Below are 22,787 nucleotides of genomic sequence, written 5' to 3' on the forward strand. Positions count from 1 at the left end.
AGTGGTTTTTTGTGGATTCAACCTTCAACTGCTGGGGTCTTTTTCCTATTAATGCCACGATTGAGCATTAACCCCACTGGCTTCCTGCTTAAGATGCATTTTGGTGAAAATTAAGTCCCTTCAGTACCTTTTCTGCATTTAGCAAGTCAACTACCAATAACATTTCCTGCACACCACTCAAGACTGAAGCATGAAATCTCACCTGACTTGTCAGGTAACTTGAACCAAACCCCAGATGTTTGAGTTGCCAGAACTTCTGCCCCAGAGCATGTGTCTGTGTCATTTGCTCAGGTCCAATGCCACCTGTCACCCACAGCAACACCACCATGTCATTTCTGCTCCCTCTCCCTCCCTGTAAGAAACTTTCAAAGCCAGTTTCTAGTTGACCTCAATTGGTTTATTTTAGTTTTACACTTTGTCCCTCACATACAGTTATTTAAGAGTCCTGTACTGTTAGATTTCTACAAAAATATCATTTCTTTCAAAAACAGAAGAGGGAAAGATATATTTTAATATATAAAAGGAAAAAAGCTAAATCTGACATTTCATTATATTCTTAAAAACATTCCAGTCTATTTACAGATGTGTAAAAAACAAAGAAAATCTCCAGGTCTCTTGATCTAGTGAAAACGTGCGCCTTGCAGGGGTTTCCTTTCTTCTCCTGATTCTAAAATATTTTCATTATGTTTCATATTCTCACATTATTGCCTCAAAAGACAACACGTATATTTTTTAAAAGGTTTGTTCCAAACCAATGGGAGCTGAAGGGAAGAGCACAAAAAGGGAGTCAGCTTTAGCTTCACAGCAAAATATTCAGCTGCAGACACGGTGGAACAAGGAGAGCAAAAACTGAGAGCATTTCAAACACGCTTCGTTGCTGTTCAGAACCCCTCACACCTCCTTGGAACTGTGCCACCTGCCACATTTGGGGGCTTTTCTTGGTTAATTTAGTAAATCATGTTCAGGAACATGGAATTTGTGCTGTCGTTTTTACACTGTCCACTTTTATTGCAGTAGAATTCCTCACTGCCCAGTGCCAAGGAGTAAACACATCCAGGCATTTTCCTTGCTAATGGACAAAACGACCCCAAAAGTGCAGCATTTATTTTAGGTGCATTTGAGGGGCTTTCATCTTACAGCTTTATGTCCCACAGAAGTGTGCAAAGCACACATACATTTAATTCAGGTATGATTAGCAAAGACTTCTGTGGTTAAAATCAGCCATTTGGAACCATGAAAGGAAGGGCAGCAGAAATAAAGGGCAGTTCTTAGGAATCTGAAAGGAGTCACAGAACAGTTCCACTTGGTCTTTCACTTGTAGGAAGAATGAAATCTGCTGGCAAAACAAACTGCCATAGGTTAAAAAAATAAGCAACTTCAGCCTATTAGAAATGCTCAGAACCAGATTCCCAGGTAAATAAATTTAATTTAAAATTATTTTAGTTGCTCCAGGGTTTCACTGGTTTAAAATAAAGGTGAAATTCTTCAGTAACAAGCAAAGTATGCCTAAATATTTATTCATACTGTAAAATTTCCTTTTCTAAGGCATTCAGTGACAATCTGTGACAATTCAGTGACAATCCCTGCACGGCTATCAATGCTACCCTATATTCTTCTTTTCCAAATGACCCATACTTGCACCCAATATTAAAACAGTCAATGCAAAAGGAAATAAAGTTACATGCAACTGCTTTAAAACACCACCATTTAGAATGGCCAGGTGAAGAACCTTGTTTCATGTAGGCTCTGGAAGAAGTTTATGCATGCTGAGCTTGAAGGGCTTCTCTCCTCTGCAGCATAATATGGAATAAAAATAAAAAAAAAGATGAGGAAACACTCAAGGTACACACACACACCCAGACACAGACCTGGAAAATGCAGCTGACTGAACAGAGTGTGGGGTTGGCTGGGTACAAACACTTCTAACACACCTTCACAGTGCTGGAAAGGTGAAATTCCTGCATTACTGCATCACCAAAGATGGGGAATTTTGAGGGAAAACTTCCAGCTGCTGTTGCTGGGACAGTGAGACAGGGCATTCCACTCCTACACATAGCCCAAAATGCATCAAATCCTGTATAATTTAAATGGCATTGGGTTTTTTTTTTTTTTACCTTTTTGGAGGAGTTCAGAAGCCCCTCAAGCGCACCAGAACTCATATTTACAAACCTGATAGGAAAAGATTGTGTATACACTCATTAACAAATCATCCCTCCTAGGCTGAAAATTTCATTTGTCAAGAAAACTACGAAAACAAAAATCGTGTACAAAAATATAAATATCTTTACAGTCTGTAGGCCCTTCACATCCAACAGCTGAACACTGAAGAGTATCTACAGGTTATTGAGTAAGCAGTGGCAGAGAAGAATAAAAAATACATCTCATGATTCAATACTGCCCTATTTCCCTGGTAATGAGCATTTTTGTTGACTTTTTTTTTTTTTTTTTTTTTGCTATACACAGCTTGTGCAAATGCAGTGAGAAACCTCTGAGTACCTTTCCTGAATTTATAAAGAAATGGAAGGTTTAGAAAGATATACACATATTTTCATATATACATTCACATATACACCTCTCTCATTTATCCTAGGCTAAAACAGTCCTGAAAGCATTCTGTATTTTTAATGAAGCAACACTTCCTATAACATTCCTAGCCACCAAACACATCTCAAACAATGACAGGAGGAAAGGAAACAAGAAATGGGAAAACACTCAAGCTACTTCAGCTATATATTGAAAGATGTAGCAATAGGGTGTCCTAATTTCTTTCTATTTCCTGGAATTTTTTCTTCCAAGTGCCCTAAGCACCAAAGGAAGTACTTGTATAGGGGCAGGAGGCAACAGTGAGGGAGTTTTAGTGGCTCTGTTAGAGTTAACATACTGTCCTACTTCTAATTACACTGGGAAATAGAATTTTCTTCCCTAAGCAGAGAGAGTTATAGATGTTTATTAAAATCTTCTGTGCATAAAATCCTAAAAAGAGTCTCTGCCAGAGAACTACCTAGCACCAAAGAACAAAAACTTTTCACTTCAGGCCTCTGCAGCCTCACATATCCCTTCCACTGCTCTCAGTAACAAGTTTTAGAGCAACCATAATCTCATTTCTGTACAATCACCATATCCTGCAAACATTAAAAACAGCAAATGTGAACCATCCCATTTCTGCATAGATAATTTGCCCGGTACAAAACCAAGGAATTCAGATTTTTTTTTTCCCCAACAAGAAATCTGCCTCCTCACTGGAAAAGAAAAAAATCTCTTTCAATATCCTAGGTTTTTTCAGTCCTCAGATATTTCTGAGAGAGACTCGATTCTGGAAGAATACCATGTGCCAGCAATGGTTATAGATCATCTTTCTTGTTTTGTGAAGGGGAAGAACACCCACAATACAACAGTGAGGTAAAAATAGCTCAACGTGCTTAAAGTTTCTTATTTCTCAATTAGGGGCCTGCCCTCAGATGAATGACCTGCTGATGCCATACAGAAAATGACTGTTGCAGACAAGGGAAGTTGCTGAACTCCAACACTGGTTCACACAGCTCCAGATCTCCATTCCAGTATCTAATAAAAAATATATGTATTTATTTGCCTGCTGAATTTGAAGGCAAAGTCCCAGTAGTATTCATTTTTGTAACCAGAGGTGCTAAGGTGGGCATCACTTTGTTATCCTGTCCTTCTTGAACAGCTCCAGGTAATGAAGTTTTTCCCCCACTGGGTGCCAGTTTTGCAACTATTGGTGCCAATAAGGGCATCACTTTATTACTCTGCCCTTCTGAGTCCACTGGCAGACTTGCCACTTTCAAGCCAAGTGGTGCCAGCTTGGGCATGGGCCTCCACAAAGTGTCAGCATTACTTGCTTCTGGGTTAGTTTTCATCTGCAAAACTGGTGGTGTCACAGTAGTGCTCTCAGCCAAGGTTGTTACAGTTTTGCCATTCCCACCACTGATTACAGACATACTGGGGAGTGGGTCTTTCATTTCAGTACCTATTACTATCTTTAAAACATCCACTTCAGACGAAGCTTCCCCGGAGTTTTTGTCCCCATCAGTAAGGTCATCATCTTCCAGGTGCAGCAGGAGAGGGCTTATAGAGCCACCACCCTCTGGAACTTCAGAAAGCTCCTTAAAACTCCCAAACTGGAAGGAAGATCCATCTGCAGTGCTGAGATCACTGGCTGTTCCCCGACGAGCTTCTGCATCCTCATGAGAAAAATTGGAGTTTAGGGTGCTGGGCAGCTCTGACATGGCTGCAGCATCATCATTCAGCTGCTGGTTGAGGAAAGCAATCTCATTGAGCAGTGAAGTGAGGGTTTCATCAGTGTCATCACCCTCCTCCATGCTGCTCAGTAACTCACTTGCATCCAGCTCTGCCTCCTCCATGGCAGATGCCACTTTCCTCAGTTCCATTTCCAGCCTGGAATCTTTGATTTGCAGCTTGTGGAATGGCAGTTCTTTAGATTTTAATCTTTCTCCTCCAGGATCACCATCCTTCCTCCTGGCTTGGCTTCCCACAAACTCACCAAGGCAGAGTTTTTTGCTGAATGGCTCTGGAGATTCCTTTGTACACGACACACTCAGGAGCTGTGGAATGCCATCTTTATTTTCAATTACAATTTTCGTGGGTCCTCTGGTATTTCTTCCATCTCCACAACTGTCTCCAGGACACACTTTGTCTTTTTTTTTTTTGAGGACACTATCACTCTTCCTACTTTCAAGGGGTGCTACAGCCAAGGACTTCTCTGAAGCCTGAGTGCCTGCAGCTGTTGTATTAGAGTTTTTGTTTTTATTCAGGTTTAGACTTGTGCTTCCCTCAGCAGCCAGGGATGTAACATTAACAATCTTTGGCATCATGAATGAATCTTCACTTTCTGCAAAACCAAACAGAGCAAACATCCATCAGGATCCATGCTAACTTCAAGATAACAACAAATTGAACACAATTTGCTCACTTTCAGGTCTTCCCAAGTAAGCTGCTATTCATGATTTAAACTGCTTACAATTTTGGGTTAAAGTGAAGCCTTAGAACTTGCAACTTGTAGAAAAAGCTCCACATTTATTATCCCAGAACCACTTCAGCAGGCTGGCACAAATACAAGGAACTGTGATGCTTACACCTCTGCTGGTGATGCAGAAGGACAACAGAATCACAGTTTTCTCCCTTCCTGTTTTTTCATGCCTCACTTTTATGCTCACATTTTACAATACTGCTATTGTGCACAATACTACAGAGGCATTTCAGGGATTATTTGCTTTTTGCATCCAAGCAGTTTCCTCTTCATAGCACTCAGATTTTTCCCAGCCCCAAATCTGAACTTTTTTTCCTTTTTCATTCTGATCAAATGACTCCAGTGAAGAAGGAAGGGAGTGGCTGGCATTTAACACAGCAGATGGCAAGCAGCACACTATTGGCAGGAACCACCCCACACACTCAGCCCCAGTGTGACAGGGCTCATGTCTTGAAAAAACATTTCTCCAACAGGCAGGAAAGCTGATGGGGTATGGGAAGGGTTGTACCAGAGTACAGGCAAAGATTTTCAACAGCCCCACCACCACTTTGTGCTGCAGCTTCCCCAGAAGGGTGCATTTCACCATGGACACATTCCAGCCCCCACTTATTCTGATTTTGCTGAGGGCATGGAGGCTCAGTGAGGCAAATGAATGTCCTGGAGGTCCCTCTGAACAGTTCATAACATGGAACTGTGGTTTTCTTTGAATACCCAGACAGTAATACCTACCATAACTTCCTAGTGAGAAAAAAAAAAAAAAAATTACCTTCATTTTTGCAAGAACTGTTTCCTGCATGCAATCAAAAAAGATTCATAAAACAACCAAGAGCCTACCTGAACGGGGTTCTGTAGTGGACACTACTGCTGAGGGTGCTGGGTTTCCAGAAACAATTGATAGTGTAATGGGAATGGTAGAGTTAGCAAGGATTCCTTTTACTTGGACAGGAACTGTTGATCCTGGCAGCTGAATCATCACAGAAGCAAGACCTTATCCAAAAAAGGGGAAGTGGGGGGGGGGTGTGAGGTGGGTACAAGAACCTTTCAGATATTTAGTTAAGCCTGGAAAATAAGAGCTTTGCACTTCTAGGCAAGGCCTTACATGGCAGTACCATCCAGAGGTGGCACAACAGAGAAATACAGATTGCTTAAGTGAGTAAGAAATCTTCCCTAGGTTTCCCAAATTTGGGAATAGCAAAAAAATTAACAGACTTTATTTACTTGTTGATAAGCTGATCAGTTGAGTTAATTATATCAAATCTCTCTTACCAGAGTCAGGTTCTACCTCAGTCACTTTCATTGTAAAAAACCATTCAAATGTTAGTGCAAAAATTAAATAACAGTCACTCTGTAAAGTGCTCTGCACATCCATGAGCAGCATCACACTGACTTTCATTCCCATGTTCTCACACACTCATACCTGGCTGTGCTGTCAGGGCAGGGCTGACAGGTTGGGGCTTTAATTCAGTTTGCAATAGTGTGGAAGGAACAGCTGCCACCTGGCCTGGTACCAGTGGGCTCTTCAGTGTCAGCACCTGCCCCTGTGGAGTCATCACTAGGTTTGCAGCAGTTAATGAAAGAGGGGATGAAGTGTCCTCTGTAAAAAAGAAGTATGGAAATCAGTAATTTATCCTTACATAGCACCCTTGATAAAAAATGGTATCTTGCAATCAAGTGGTAAGTGCATTTGTGGAAGGAACAAATGTAGATCTTCTAGAAAGAAGATTTACAGAGCTGCTACAGAAGCTGTGCAGGCTGCAGGAACCTCAGCTACACAGACAGAGCAGGTCTGTAGTGTCTTGTTCTGCAGTGTAATAACTGCAGCTCTCCAGAGTGGCATCCTGATCTAATACCAAAACAGTCTTGCTGAAATTATAAAGGGGATTTGCTCAGTCCAAAGAAAGCAAGGAAGTTCTCTCTGGCCACATCTGAATTCTGATGCCAAACTTCCCCAGGACTGGACAAAAATGAGGCTTGGGAATGATTAGTTGTTTATAAAAGGTCAAGATGATGTCAAGTGAGGTCTGTTTATTGCCAAAAATAAGAAACATCATCAGATCCTTAGCGTATTACAGTGGTAGTACCACAAAAGTTTGGATTTATGCCATTCTTTTGTTTCTTCCTGCATTTAATGTGCAAAGGCTCCACAAATGCCAAATATTTCCACAAAATGTCTCTGCTCCAAAAACAATTGTCAAGTGCCTGACAATTCTGTCATTTAAAAGCAAGTCTCCCACCACCTTTTGAGCTAGCTTGTTAGAGAGAGGTTCTGAAAACAATCTATTTAAGCAACTCCAGTATTTGGGGGACTGAGCTTCAGGTTTGGAGTCAGCAGAAGAATCACCCTTGACCCTCAGAAATCCCTCAGAAATTACTACAAGATTGCAGTGCAACTGCATGAGACTCAAGGCCAACTTAATAGGAAATTACTTCCTGTCTTTCTAAAACTCAGAAGTCATTCATGTCAAGACCTCAGTAGTGCTGGTCTCATCCTTACTGAAATCCTACTGGATGGACACTTCCTGGTCCTATGTTCAATTCTGCTTCAAGAATGAAGCTGCCTGAACAAACAATCAAGCAAGGATTTTGCCATCCCATGGGGTCTGTCTCCCCTTTATGCAAAACATGATTCACTTCCAGCCCACCTGTGGTACGGACACTTTTTCTGGCAAGTATCAGTGGCTTTCCTCTTCTGTTGGTCATAGCCACTTGGATTGGCTCTCTGGAGGGAGCAGAAGATCCTTCTTGCTTTGTGCTAACAGTTGAGGTTACAGGAATTTCCTCTGGCTCTGTTTGTTTCTTCTTTTTTTGCTCTTCTACTGCTTTTTGTTTGGCATAAATATATTCGAGCTTCTTAAGGACAACTTCCTCTGTCTTTCCTGCAGAAAAATTATCTCAGAGTCAATGGATCTTCAAGCTTTCTATCCAAAACTAGAGCTGAAGACAGAATTAAAACTCTACTGACACCATTTAGCCATTATACAATAAATAATCCCCACCCCCACCAGGTAAACAGCATCCTTAATAACACAGGGAAGTAATTACCTACTTGTTTTGAGATTTATTTTTTTTTTCCCTTCAGAAACATCCATACATTTGGGAATTTACCTGCAACTCTCATGAGCAGAAATCAGCTTGGTCAAGTACTTGTTCTTGCTGAACAAGTACCAATTGAAAATACACACAGCTGAGAAAAAAGCTTTCTTGATGATAAATGCATGGCTACCAGACAAAATGTTACTTTTACTTGGTATAATATTTCATGGGACTAATGGACCTTGTAATTTGAACAACATTTGGAGGTAAATTCACATATAGTATCATGAACATGAAAACTGTAACAAACAAAAGTATTTTAAGTAATTTGTCTTCTGCAGATGCACACAATTTAGTAACTACACTGGCTTGATTCCTGCTTGGTATTTATCTTCTGACACCATGGTCTATCTTTAATTAAGTTTATATTTATCTATCTCTTCTTAGAGAGCATTTTTTCCTCATCAGTTTTGAGGTACTTCACTAGGAATGCAGAAGATCAGAAAATTACTTTGTGAAGTTATTTCTTTTCATCCCTTGCCCAAAAGGCCTCCCATACATTTCTGAATTAAGCTCATGATTCAGTAAAACACTTTATGTTATTTCTACCAGGTGGCTCAAAATATTCATGAGCTGACTCATATAAACACACAAGATATAAGTATCTTTCAAAACTCCTTTACAGGTAAGTCCTGGTTTTATTTCTAGACAATAAAAACATCACAATAATCTGATGTTTTGTTTGCCCAGACACATTTTGGCACTGGCTGAACATGTGTTGTAGCTTTCCTACACCTCCAAATGAGACAAAAAACCACAATAAATACAACATGGTTTTGTCTTGAAATGCCCAGATGAGTAACAGCTCAGAATAAATTGCAATTTTGTTCTATGGACAGAGCTGCCTTCTAGACACTACCAGAACTTCTCAGAAAAGCAGCACAAGGATAGTTATTTGCAAAACTGACCAAAGGAGTCAGAGGTTTTGGTACTGATCAGTGGTGTATACTTGAGAAGCACTGAGCAAAAAAGTTGTTTCAGGGAGTGACCAAGGTCAGAACAAAGTGACTTTTTTTAAGTCCCATTAAAGCATCCCAATGCACATGAACTCTTGCAGCACAGAGATCATTGTACACTTCCTTTAGGCATGAAGGAAACAAAGAGCAGTTCTTACCACCATGATAAGTGTGTCACAAAGTCGAAGCTTATCAGGTCTTTGTTTTGGCATTGAGAGTCTAAATTTTATGTCAACTAATAACTCACCTGCATCAACAGAGGATCACAGCAGTGACCCCAACTCTTTTAAAGCCTTTTGTTTCATTATTCCAGCTAGTCTGGGATCCAAAAACAGTCTCACCTGAAAGCGTGGATACTTTTCGAATCAACACATCTTGCTTGCGTGTCAGTAAGGTCTTCTGTCCAATGAGTTTATCTGCATGATCAGTCAATCCTTGGATTTCTTCATAGGCCTAGGAAAAAGAGTCAGGGAACAAATTTATAAACCAACAAAACACAAAATAAGAAATTTGTTTAGGTATTTTCTTCATCTTGAGAAACTCCAACTCAGGGAAAGCATGTGAGGTACCATGCAATGCCAGCTTTCCCTACTGAAGAGGTTGTTACATCATCTCATTTGTCCTTCCTCCAAAGTTCAGGTATTTTAAAGAAAAGAAAATGAAACAAAACAAATTAAAATGACCCCCCAAAAAACCCAACCAACCAAAACCAACCAACCATAAAACCACTAACTTTTATCCCACAATTTCACGGTACACCTGGTAAGCATAATCATGTATTTACAACTTCTGCCTTGTTTCCTTTTATCTACATCTTTAAAATTAAGTTTTTAATGTGTCAGTATAATATTCAGTGAAATGCTATCTTCTTCATTTAAAAAAAAAAAAGTGTATTTCAGAACTGCCTGATGTACACTGCAAACCACTAAGGAATTAAGGCATAACCACTAAGTTATTAAGGCATAACCACTAAGGAATTAAGGCATAACCTTCCATGTTTAAATTCACAAAGAACACAAGAGCTGATCTGAAAATATGTATCCATTACATAAAAATTAAGCTTTTAGGAACACAGATCCTTTCAGACACTGCTTTGTTCTACTGAGTCTTTTAAAGGTGACAGAAAATCTCGATTCACCGTTAATGACCCAAAGGCTTCCCATCAGCTTCACTGCTCTCCCCAGATTCAGTCAAGATTTCAAATACTTACTTGCTTAAGAATGTAGCTTTTTGAGACCTTGGGAAGGTTGTGTAAGCCCAGAGCTCTCTTCAGCTTTTCAAAGAGACCTTTCATTTGGCTGCGTCGGCGGCGCTCGTTTGCCGTGTGTGTCTGCCGGTAATGAGCAAAGGCTTCTGCCTCAGACTTCAGCTTCCTGCCCCTGAATCGACGTTTGTGCTGGAAGTAACCATATTGACAAGTTTAAATAAAAAAAACCCAAGGCATGCCTGATCTACAAGGTTTCTATATGCACCTCAAGATTTCGTGTCATGCTATTCTGCTATTACGTCCTTCACCAAAGTTCAGCGTCAGAAACGGAAGTAATTAAGCATGAAATGCTGACCAATAAGAAAAGACCAATGCAAACACATCAACCCTAAAGGAAATTATTTTCACCAATCCCTTCCATTCATGAGCTTTTAAATTTTGCAGTGCAAAGCTGTTTAGGTAAACCACAGGATTACGGCAAAACCAGACATCTTGAGCCAATTTTTCGGTTGTTTGCTTGTCAAAAAAGTCTACGAATGAAACAGTCACATCAAACAGAGGACATTTTTTATTTTCCCCCAGAGTTAAGCTACTTCAATTGCTCTTTTGCTCCCTCAGCACATACAGGTTAGGGCCAAGAGACACTGTGAAAGACGGCACTGAAACTTAGCACCCCAGAGATCTACCAAGAAACAGGAAGTGACGGAGAGAGAATTTGTTTCAAAAAAGGCTGACAGACAATGAGTGTCATTACTGATCCCTACAGACTTGCAGGTTTGTTGTTTTATCATTATTTTTATAGGTTTTCTACAGTTATGCAATTGTACAATCACAAATGTACAACTGTGGTACAATATTATCATGAGGAAGAAGTAAAGAATACTACTTTAGAAGGAGTATTAACACGGTTTTTATGCCGTTTTAGGTCTGCTCCAAACCGAAGCACGTGAGTAAAAAGACTCCTCGGGTCCAGTGATACCCCAGCCTGCTGGTCTTAGGAGGAATCTGTCTCCTGAAACCTGGCTCTTGACACCCATTTTGCTCTCAGACTGAGCCACAGTAAGGCTGCAATTGCATTTCTTCTCCTGTTGGCATCAGGTTCCTTCCAAGGAAGGGCCTCATGCAGCAACTTCATGGGCAGAGAAAAGAGTAAGACCAGGAAGGTGAGGCAGGCAGAACATCCTGGATCCCAGCTCCACCTCAAGCAGAAGCACATTATCTGTACAAAACATACACCAGGCTCATACTCCTCCACCTCAAAGTCCCAGCCCAGCAGGCAGCTCTAGACAACAGGTACATCAGATGGTTATGATGGGCAGGCAGTGAAACTGGCTTCAAAGCCACCCAAAAATACAGCACAAGCTTCAGAAGGCTTGTAGAGAGTTTTGGTTCAGAAGGATTCTGCATTCCCTTTAGCTTGCTAAAGTACATATCATTTAAACCACTGTTTTAAAAACCCTTCACCCAGTGCTGTGCCTATATAACTCTACATTCTGTCAGCTTTGACAAATAAAAGCATTTCTCACATGTTCATTATTTTATGTGTGCTGTAAAAAATTATTTATGCCACAAACACAAAATCTAAGCAAACATGCTAATAAATAAGAGGCAGACAATCCTCTCATACATGAAGTTGAACTTGAAAACCACTGATCCCAATAGTACCCCTCCTTCTTCAGCAATATTTGGACTGAGCCCCTTCCCTTCACATACACATTTTGGTTTCCTGCATTCAGTCATAAATATATGGAAGGTAGATAAATCATGTTAAAGAGCTGCACTTGAGATGAAAGTTTATCTTTAAAATGGAGGTGTGATACCAAAAGGAAAGAGGAGAGCAAACATATATATACCTTTGCAGATTTTTCAGAAAATTTCTCATCCGAAGAATTACGAGCATGGTATCTGGAAGAAAGGTAAAAAGTTTTTCCCAACACTAATCTCATGCACTCTGTCCTCATTAACTAAATTCCAACAGCCTAGAATTGCTCATTCTTATCCCTTGAAATTAACTCTTCCTTGCATATCTACATGAAAGCAAAATATTATTGAGCTTTCTTGAGAAACTGAACTTTTATCTCCAATGCCATCATCCTGGAAAAAAAATTCAGCTGTTTTGAAAGCTGTAAAATTATTCCAAAGTGCAAAAGGCAAAGTATTTTACTGCATGTCAAAGAGAATAAATTCAGCCCATGACTGTTAGCTGCATAAAGAATTTTTTTTTTTTAATTATGTTTTGGTTCTTTTCTTAAAAACCACAGATTCAATAGAGATGGCAGAGCAATCCCTCCCCCACTAAGAACCAACCAAAATCATGTTTACTGCTATCCTAATATATAACAACAGCTTCCTTTTATCTCAGGAGCTTCAAGAAAATAGAGAACAATATATATTTCAAAGATTTTTTTTTTTTAATGAAACGTGACATCTGTTTTTCTCTCTCAGAGAGATCTCCAGAATTTATAGCTAAGTCACCATCTAAGGATAAAAGTTGAGCTGTGCCAGGAACTATCTAGGAGGTACATAGTATCACCCAACAGAGCCATTAAAGAGTTTTTACAAAAAAATCTTCTAATATTTACAAAAAAAAAAAAAATCTTCTGACAAAAAGAAGTAAGGATGCAATGTTTCCCATTCTCTTGTTTGGTGCAGCTGCAAAATAGTCATGACTGTCTTTAAATATCCCAAGCAAGCCATGTTTTTCCTTTGCACCTTGTAATTATAAATACAAGTGCAGCAACAATAGCAAAACCAACCAAACAAAAACAGAACAACAAAAAGTGGAGATATGCAACAGTGGCAGACTATATGTAAATAAGAAAATACTTTCTTCCCTGGGTCAAGGATCCCAAAGACAAAACTTTCATCTACAGAGTTAGAGATTAAAACCAACCAACCAACCAAAAAAAAACCCAAACCAAAAACTCCCCCAAAACAAGTCCACCAGCAAGAATAAACAAAGCTTGCAAAATCACATTTAAAACCACTATGACCCTGCTCGTATCCATTTTGCAAGAAGGCAGAAAATTCACTCATAATAATTTTACATGACAAGACACCCATCACCGTGAACAAATTTAGAGGGGAAAAAAAGACAAAAAAGCCAAGACACTTTAAACCTACTCTCAGTTCTGACAGCCCCATCCTCGCAGACACTGGGAAGCACCAGTGCTTGGGAAGACCTGAAACAAGCCTTGCTTTATCTTACCATCATTTTTAAACCTGCTGTTTAAGGGGTTCATTCAATGCCAGCTCATCAATAAAATAAAGAACTGTAGTGCTCTCCAAGGATGCTTACTTCTGTTTGGAAGGTCGGAAATGAGCAGCTGTGGCCTTCAGACGGGCAATGTTAATCTTCTCTGAAAGCTCCTCCACGGTCTCAACGTCCACCTGCTCGTCATCCTCACTGTATTCACACACATCCTGGAACAGTTTGTGTTTTGTTTTGTTTTTTTTAAAATGAGTATCTACTCAGCAGTAGAACTCAGGCCAAAACAAGTTTTACTCGAGTCTCGAAAGAGATGACATTAGAACATTAAGAACCATTAAAGAATTAACATCTCCAGCTACACTGGCCAATAAAACAGTGCTAAGCAGGTGGTTATTTTCACTGCCTCCTCAAGAAATTCCTTTTACCAGCAACTCTGCAACATGAATTTTCATTTAAAAAAAAAAAATAAAATATCTGTCACTTATGCTTTTACTGTGGGCAAGGTAAGGAGTTTTCACAGGGCAGAGTTTTCCTCTGTTTCAAGTAAGTTTTCCTCTGTTTCAACTGCCTTTACAATCTACTACTGCACACCCTTGCTAACTACCATTTGTTGACACAAGAGGAGAAAGGTATCACCTTGGTAATGGTGACAGCTACAGTCAGAACACCTAAATGCCAGGCTTCTTTGAGTCACACAGTAAACTGCTTGCATGATGAAGAGTGTGGTTTTGATTCTTTCCAAAATGCTGTCCAATAGCTAAAGTATTTCTGATATTCTGAAGAGTAGGATATGCAAAATTAAGAAGGATGAAGTCATCACTGCAATGAGAACCAGTATGGGGAAACATACAAAAAAAAGAAAGGGTAATAGCTGCTACAGATAAGCAGGGAAGTAACAATCATCTGGACTCTGAAAAGCATTTTCTGGGGTTTTAGTGTCTATTTCCTGAGTAACTAAAACAATCACTATTTCACACTACCAGTGAAAGAGCTGTCAACAGTATTTAAGCTAAACAAAAGTATTAGTGGACACGTGTGTACACTTTGTTTCTATGTTTCCACTATCTTAACCAAACAGATAAATATCCTTTAGTAGTCTGTTTATATGATCTGACTTTAAGGAGTCAGACTAACAACACCAGGGCAGCCTGTTTTGTAAGTACTAAGCTGATAAAAGAGTACATCCCAGAGTAAGAAATAACAGACTTGCATATTTAGGTTTAAAATTGTATCCTCCATTAGGCAGTGATGTGCTAAGCTGGCTTGTGGGCAGCACAGACTAACAAACCAAGACTTACAGACAGGTTTTTACAGTCTTTGACATCTCAATCTTCCACTTTACTGCTCTAGAAGCAAAGCCAGCTTACTCATGTTTGTGTGAGCTTATGGGAAAGACATAACCTAATCTGGCTCACCAGACATGTTAGTCAAAGCTTGCATGTAAGTTTCTTCCAAAGCAAACATTTATGATCTCTGATAACTATTTTTTCATTTCATCATAGCTTTGCAGGACAGAAGAAAATACATCTTTAAAATTATAGCCTGGTAACAGGCTACTCTGACCTAGACATTATAGTATTACCTGTTGGCTCACCAATAGATTCCCAAGACTACCTTGTTTGGAATATTTATCAGATAACAGGCACCTAATAACCATGGTTCTCAAAACCTGGTGATAACTCTGCTGAAATTCTTGAAGGTCCAGGAGTTACCAAACTGTCACTGTCCAACTCGAGATGAGACAGCAACAACCCAGTTTTCAGTATGAAAGAGCTTCCAAAAATTACATCTGCTTTCAGTTTCCTCACCTTCCTGCTATCTATCATCTTTCCTGAGCATAGTGAGCTGGAATATGAACTGCTCAGTCAGTTTTTCTGGAAGTTAAAGAGATTCTCCATAGGCCAGAGTTGATGAGACTTAACTGAGTTAACTCTGGATAAAGCCAGAAGAAATCTGCTTTGGTTTTCAGCTGTGAGAACTACATTAACACAGAAGGGCTAAAAAACAGTATATACTTTCAGATTTCTGAAGATACTAAGGTGATCTCTCCTATTGTTAATTTATTTGTTCTTCAGTTCCTCTCCAGTTCAACCTTTCTCTTTGCACTTATGTATCATCAAGAAATGGCTACTTTATTTCTTACATCCATTTGACTGACTGATAAAACCTCAGCTTCATAAATGCACTGTTTTCTTAAGTCAAACACTGATACAAGAAAACTACACCAAGGAGTTGTATGAAGGACTGTTTTCTTCTAATTTTGGGGTGAAATCTGATGGAAATTCTGTGATCACTGAAATCTAAACGTATCTTAACTATACTAATGACATCACTTTATCCTGATTTTCAGAGGAATCTGGTTTCTATCCAATATGGAACGGCAGCTTTCACACACTGCTAAAATGTATTACTATGTTTCAAGAGGAATTTAAGGAGAGATTCAAATATTCCTTTCAGAAATAACTTAAATAAGGACAACAATAACTAAGTACAAGGAATCAGCTTAAAGTAACAGAAACACTAGAACTGGCTACTACATTTTAGGGTAACTCACATTACAAGGAACCCAGCTGCTTGAGTAAATACTGCAGGAAGGCAACACAGAATGGGTTCTACCAGTTTGCTCAATGTAACTGAAAAATGGACAATTCCTAGAAGGCCATTACAATGCTACCTGTAAAAAAGCATGCAACTAAGAAGAAAAAAAAAAAGGTGTTTCTGCTTGGAACCCCAATCTAGACTTTCTAAAAAAACTTAAGTCCAGAACAGAATCATCATACTGTGTCTTTCAAATCCATATGTTACATGTTAGTTGGCCAATTAAAAAATACATATATATATATATATAATTCCTTCAGAAACAGTGAAATGCTTACCACTTTTTCCACATCTATTTCCTCTTCACTTAGGAAGTCAGAAGCACCATCCAGCAACTCATCAGCAGAATCATCAGTTTTTTCATCCTCTTCATCCTCCTCATCATCCTCCTCTTCCTCTTCCTCTTCTTCCTCTTCCATATCATCAGTAGTTGTGTCAACAGTGGGCACACAACCCTTGCTGTGATGCCTGGATTCCTGTGGCCTCTGTTCTGGTGGCAGGAAGTCACTTCTCTCAGATGTATCAGCTTTGTTATCCACCTCACTTTTAATTTCTAAAGCAGGTACAATACTAGATATTTTGCTCCAAGAACTGTTGACATGTGTTACAATATCTTGACCTGTTTTCATCTCTTCTTGACAACCAAAAGCATCCTGCTCTTTGTTATTACAGCTTTCCTGCCTACCTAGGTTTGCTTTGCTTTCCTCAGTATTGACTGCAGGCTGTTCTCCTGTACCACAGTCCTGCTGTTTTGCAGGACTTATTTCAGATTTAATTTCTTTTTTTTCTCTCTTGTTTTCTGCTTCTGTGGAGTTCTTGTACTCCTTCCTTTCCAATTGTGGCTGCAGCATGGCACTACCCTGGCATTCTTGTTTGTCCTGAGACAGTTCAGTCTCTCTCTGTTCCTTCTTGTTCTCCAGCTGTGCATCCTGCTCTTGTTGACCCTGTGGTTGCTCAGAACTTGCCTCGTTTTCCTGTTTTATCTTTGTCTGTGCATCTCCTTCCTGCTTTATCTGGGTCTGTGCATCTCCTTCCTCCTCCTTCACTGGGCTCCCTTCCTGTTCTTTGTGTATTTGCTCCTTCCCAGGGGTCTTCACCTGTGCAGTCTCCTGATTCTCAAGACTTTGTGGATGTGCATTATCCAGAGGAGCAAGTGAAGGTTGCTCTGATGACTCACAGACAGTTTCTGAGTTAGCTGGAACAGACTCCACTACAGCTTCAGAACTGACAGAATCCTCTTTCTCCTCAAGGGCCCCTTTTTCTTCCTCCTCATTTGGCTTCTCACTGATATATGAATGGTCAGATGATACAACATCTGCAGCAACATCAGTCTGAGAAGAAGAACTATCATCACAAGACTTCTCCAGCACCTTCAAGTCTTTCTCCACCATCTGTAACGTAGGGGAATTTCCAGCAGGGACAACTGTGCCAGATGGGGACTCTTCAACATTATTTGACTGGTTTATTGGTAACTCATTTTCTTCTTGTTTTGTATCTGACACTGTGGCCTCAGACACTCTAACTTCAGCCTTATCTGAGTTTGGAGCCTTCCCACTCTTCTGCTGAGCAGTGCTCGTGTCCTCTTTCTTACATATTTTTCTGTAATCCTTCTTCATCTGTAGGGATGCAAAATGGTGAAGAATGGAGTTTGGCACAGTCTTCTGTCCTGGGAGCTGAAGTAAAGCAAAACTACCAGATTGTAAAGGTATGAGGTTAGCAGCAGTACCTGGCAGACCAACTGAGCTGCTGGTTACTTTAGATTCAGAGGCTGCTTGATTTGTCATGCTGCTAGCAGCAGGAGGAGAGAGCCTCAGAGTCAGAGTGCCTGGCTGTGACACAAAACTTGTCACTGAAGGGAGGGAAGATGCTTGAGTGGCCAGGTTGGATGTAGGGGATAACTTGGATCCTGCTGTTTGCCCAGCTGACTTTGTGGGAGAAGTGGAAGACACAGAAGTAGGAGACATAGGAGACTCAGGAGGTTTAGAAGGTGCAGGCAACCGAATCCCTACAACAGACCCTGTAAGGAAAACAAAACATTAATAACTCCTCAAAGCAATTTTATTTTTAGTTTTAGCATTTGATGCTGGACTAGAAGTAACCAGTGCTGTCTTGAGGATCACAAGGTTATCAGGTATTTGGACCACAACTTTTCAGTAGAAGAGGTTGTGCTGCATAAAGACATTAAACTGTTGAATTTTTATATGGAACACCCTAATAAAATACATCAGGTAACTATTCTAAAATTAGCAGATTTAATGGTAAGTTCTGGCATTAAGCTTTTTAATTGCAAGTCATTGCATTTGAAGTCCTCTGCATTTTAATATCTACTTAATAGAAAACAGGAAAATGAAAATTTAAAAAAAAAAAACGAACTTTTTTTCTTAGAGAAAGACATCTATGGAGAAAAACTGTAACAAGATTACACTACAATCTTTTGCACCTTCATGAAGTTTTCTGTGGTGTTTCATAATTCCCTAAGCACGGAAGAAAAGTACCACCACTGGCAACTGATTTATCTTGCACAGTAAAAGTCCCCAACAAGAAAGGAATTCAAACTTTTTGACCAATTCTTTATCACACCTCATGCTCAAACCTGAACTAAGGCACAGGATTATCTTCTCTCCCCCCCAGAGTTCTGTTATCTAACACACTTGTTCTCCCCTCTCTCTTTTCATTACCACTCTGTCTCACTCTCCTGAAGATGTTTCTTTATAAGGGGAGAACAGAAGAAAAATCTTACTGAAAAGCACACATTTAAAGTATATTTTGCTTATTTACAAATATGTGCACCAGTATGCTCATAAAGCATCCTACCTATATTGTCAGACACATGCAATTTTTACTTCTTCCAATCCTGCCTTTATCTCTGCACTAGAGAAACATCTGATAATAAAACTTCTTTTAATTCTCTCACTCTAAGGGGTAAAAACACAGCAGTTTTGTACTGCAGGGTAGCATTTAGCCTGAGTAGCTGCTGTAACAAGCTCTCAAACCCAACAAAAACAGAGCAAGACACAAGTAACAGCTTATTCTTTTTAAAAGTCTCCAACAACAATTATTTTTCAATCACCTGATCCAGAGAATTTAAGTTCTGATGATACAGTGGACATGGCTCCATTGCCACATGCACAGAGGCCCTTTTACTTGCCCAAAAGAATTGGTAAATTTGGTGACTCAGCTAATTAAACCCACATTCTGTATTTTAGACAGATGGTATGTAAGTTGTATTACACCTGAATTAGACCATGTTCTTTCACTCCTCAAGGAGAATCAAATTGGACTAAGATCCAGCAGAGGAAAGAAGTAACACAGACTTTTGTTACACTGTTTATTTCTAAGGTCGATCAAAAAAGAATCATAGAATCATAGAATCCTAGAGGTTGGAAGGGACCTCGAAAGATCATCTAGTCCAACCCCCCCTGCCAGAGCAGGGCCCCCTAGAGTACATCGCCTAGGAACGTGTCCAGGTGGGTTTTGAATGTCTCCAGTGAAGGAGACTCCACAACCCCCCTGGGCAGCCTGTTCCAGGGCTCTGTCACCCTTACAGTAAAAAAATTTTTTCTGATATTCAACTTGAACCTCCTATGCTCCAATTTACACCCATTACCCCTTGTCCTATCACTGGTCACCACTGAGAAAAGCCTAACTCCATCTCCCTGACACTCACCCCTTACATATTTGAAAACATTGATGAGGTCACCCCTCAGTCTCCTTTTCTCCAAACTAAAGAGACCCAGCTCCCTCAGCCTTTCCTCATAAGGGAGATGTTCCACTCCCTTAATCATCTCAGTAGCTCTGCGCTGGACTCTTTCAAGCACTTCCCTGTCCTTCTTGAACTGAGGGGCCCAGAACTGGACACAATACTCCAGGTGTGGCCTCACCAATGCAGAATAGAGGGGGAGGAGAACCTCTCTCGACCTACTATCCCTCACCTTTGCAATGGGGACTTGCAATCAGTGCACAAAAAGCATCCTAATAGATCATCTCTCTGAAATCAGTGAACAGAAAGGCCCTGACACAATGGGGACAAAGATTTCAAGCCAGGTCATGCCATACAAAACCAGGACATGGTAACTATCACACACCATTTGAGCAGTATCATTTCTGCCACAAAGGTAACACGTGGCTGCCTGAAAGAGAGAGATCAGAGAGATCTCTATCACAGAGAGAGATACTGAGGGAGCCAGAGCCTCTGGTTTTATATTTGTTCTCCAGAGAAACAAAAGGTTTCAGAAGTTCCAATTCAGAGGAGAACCTCTCTTGACCTACTAACCACACCCTTTCTAATGCACCCCAGGATGCCATTGGCCTTCTTGGCCACAAGGGCACATTGCTGGCTCATGGGTATCTTCTTGTCTACCAGGACCCCTAGGTCTCTTTCACCTACACTGCTCTCCAGCAGGTCAGCCCCCAAAACAGGTCAATCAAAAAAGAAATACAGCTCAATCAAAAAAGAAACATTTTGGACTTGGTACCTGGATTTCGGAACATCACTGGCTGCACGCTGGGCTGGGCACCTGCAGGTCGCAACTGTTGCAGAGGGACAAGCTGAATGATTTGCCCACTTGGATGTCTGAAGAGGTTCATAGCACCAGGACTCCTGACAGGCTGCAGGACCATCCTCTGCCTGGGAACAAGGGGTGCGCTGTTCAGCGGCCGCAAAGCAGGAGACGTCTGCTGCACCGGGATCAGCAGCAACCGAGGCCCCACACGTTTGTCTGCTCCAGGAGATACCTTCTGGGGACTGCTATTTAGAGCTTGTGGAGGAGCATCTTCTGAAACATTCAAAAATTGGATAAAAATCAGCTTAAAACAACAGCCTATAGACCTGGATTAATGAAATAAGCACAAATGTTTTGGAAACACCCAGATTTCTTTAAACTTGTTTCAAGCCTTTTTTTTTTTTTTTTTTTTCTATTTTCATTCACAGAAGCCACATAGAACAAACCAGGTCAGAACAGTCTTTTAAATGCAGTTCTCAGAAGACTTCCATGTTAATGAGGTAATTCCAAACCTACTTATTGGACTCTATGCTGACTGTAAAATTCTAGCAGTCATAACTGTAACTGTGCTATACTTTTCTCTGGGGCAAGAAAAGATGATGAGCAACTTCTAGCTCATTACATAGCAGTCACTGACCAGATAACCTACATTTTTTCCTCCTCCACCAACACAGGCTAGAAGAAACCCCAAGCAACTTAAGAGATTACATTTCTTACTCTATTTTGTAAAGAAGGGTCAGCCAGTGAATCTATATTTAAATTGGGTTGTAGAGTTGCAGCCCGAGTTCTAGCAATGAGGAGGCAGAATGAAAAAAGGCAGTGTTTGTAGTAAAAGCTGAAGGCACCTAAGCCTTACCTTTTCTTGCATTCAGTGAAGGAGTATTAACTCCTGATAGTATAACTGGAACAGAAACAGCAGAGGAAGTTGGTGTGGTCACCACAGATGTAGCCATTGCTGTTGTTGCTAGTACAACCGTAGAAGTGGGTGTAGTGACAACAGGGCAAGTAACAGTCGGTGATATTACTACAGTGTTAGGGAAGGAGGTGGTTGCTACTGGTGCAACAATCCCTGTTGATTTGCTGATGTTCACAGTGGCAGCTGGAGTGGTGGATGAGGGAGTGGTAGAGGTGTTGATTCCGGGTGTTGCTGGAGCAGCTGCAACTGTAACTGCAGGAGGAGAGCAGTCAGGTTCATTGGCTTTTGTCTGGCTGGGAGAGGTCACAGCAGATGCTGTCGCAGCAGTACTTTCTACAGCAGGTGGAGAAGTGGTGGTGGCTGCGGTCACCGCAGGAGAGAGCGTGCACTGAGCTGGAGATGGCCTTGAGGGAACCATGGGAGCAACCACCATGATAGGGCTAGGCTTGATACTGAGCTTCTGGGGCCCTGAGAGGGGCTGCTGGCGTGTGCTTGCTCCAGGGATCTTCTGCTGCAGAGCTCCAGCCTTGTTCATCACGAACTGCGCGAACATCCCACCGGGTGAGGGTCGGGCAGCTGCAAATAAAAACTTGCAGGTCAAAATTGTAACAGATTCCCTCTTTGCCTTTTTACAGGTGCTACAATTGTTAATTTCAGCATGAATCTGAACCTCTGTTTTCTTTTTACCTTGTAACTAAATTGAAACCCTTGTGGCAGTTCTGAACATGCCTCACATACTAGCAATGTGGCTGCTTTATTCCGCTTCTTTAGCTTTTTGTTGCATTTCTTCCTGGCCACACAAAAGCCTCTGGGCTTGCAGGGTTTCCTTTATCATGAAACTATGAACAAACAATTCCAATTACAGTACAGAAAAAACAAACACTTGAGTGAAATAATGGGCTCAAACTACTTTCTAAACATCAAATTCTTCCTGTATCTGCTTCTGTGATGTTCCATTTTTCACTGCTTCTTGGTTTTCATCCCCCTTCTACTGCATCCACATCTTACACAGCCATGAGGGAAGGTGGCAGGAGGGAGGTACAGTTTGCCATGTCCTTTCTCACTGCAGTGACATTCATGCAGCAACTGAGGACTGAATCAGACAAATTTTAACCAGTGAGAAGTAATCACTATTGGAAAGACCCTTTCCAGTGGATCTTGGTGCACCAGTGGATCAAAAAGCTGCCCCTAGGTCATTCCAGATGCCTGCAGCTGAGTGCAGCAGCACAGACTCCAGAGCAAGGCCAACCTAAATGCTGTGGTTAATTAATGTATATAGTGTTTTTAACCCAGAATATA

At 40.6% G+C, this 22,787-nt stretch overlaps 1 protein-coding gene across 12 annotated transcripts in view; it reads right to left on the reverse strand.

Annotated features, from left to right (window-relative positions):
* Positions 1-375: 375 nt before the first annotated feature.
* Positions 376-22,787, reverse strand: part of MGA (MAX dimerization protein MGA) — a 59,069-nt gene continuing 36,657 nt past the window's right edge. For 5 of the 12 annotated variants that reach the window (XM_071744693.1, XM_071744687.1, XM_071744694.1 and 2 more), the window contains 11 exons: positions 21,429-22,064; positions 20,546-20,845; positions 16,349-18,087; positions 13,560-13,684; positions 12,115-12,166; positions 10,265-10,450; positions 9,396-9,507; positions 7,648-7,881; positions 6,423-6,599; positions 5,840-5,992; positions 1,407-4,867 (listed from right to left, as the gene is read on the reverse strand). In XM_071744693.1, the coding sequence (XP_071600794.1) occupies positions 3,582-4,867; positions 5,840-5,992; positions 6,423-6,599; positions 7,648-7,881; positions 9,396-9,507; positions 10,265-10,450; positions 12,115-12,166; positions 13,560-13,684; positions 16,349-18,087; positions 20,546-20,845; positions 21,429-22,064 (5,000 nt within the window). In that variant the 3' untranslated portion in view covers positions 1,407-3,581. Of the gene's footprint in view, positions 4,868-5,839; positions 5,993-6,422; positions 6,600-7,647; positions 7,882-9,301; positions 9,508-10,264; positions 10,451-12,114; positions 12,167-13,559; positions 13,685-16,348; positions 18,088-20,545; positions 20,846-21,428; positions 22,065-22,787 lie in introns of those variants that run through there. The other 7 variants (XM_071744695.1, XM_071744690.1, XM_071744691.1 and 4 more) reach the window with 6 other exon arrangements.

Source organism: Heliangelus exortis, chromosome 5 (assembly GCF_036169615.1).
Source record: "Heliangelus exortis chromosome 5, bHelExo1.hap1, whole genome shotgun sequence".
Taxonomy (NCBI): domain Eukaryota; kingdom Metazoa; phylum Chordata; class Aves; order Apodiformes; family Trochilidae; genus Heliangelus; species Heliangelus exortis.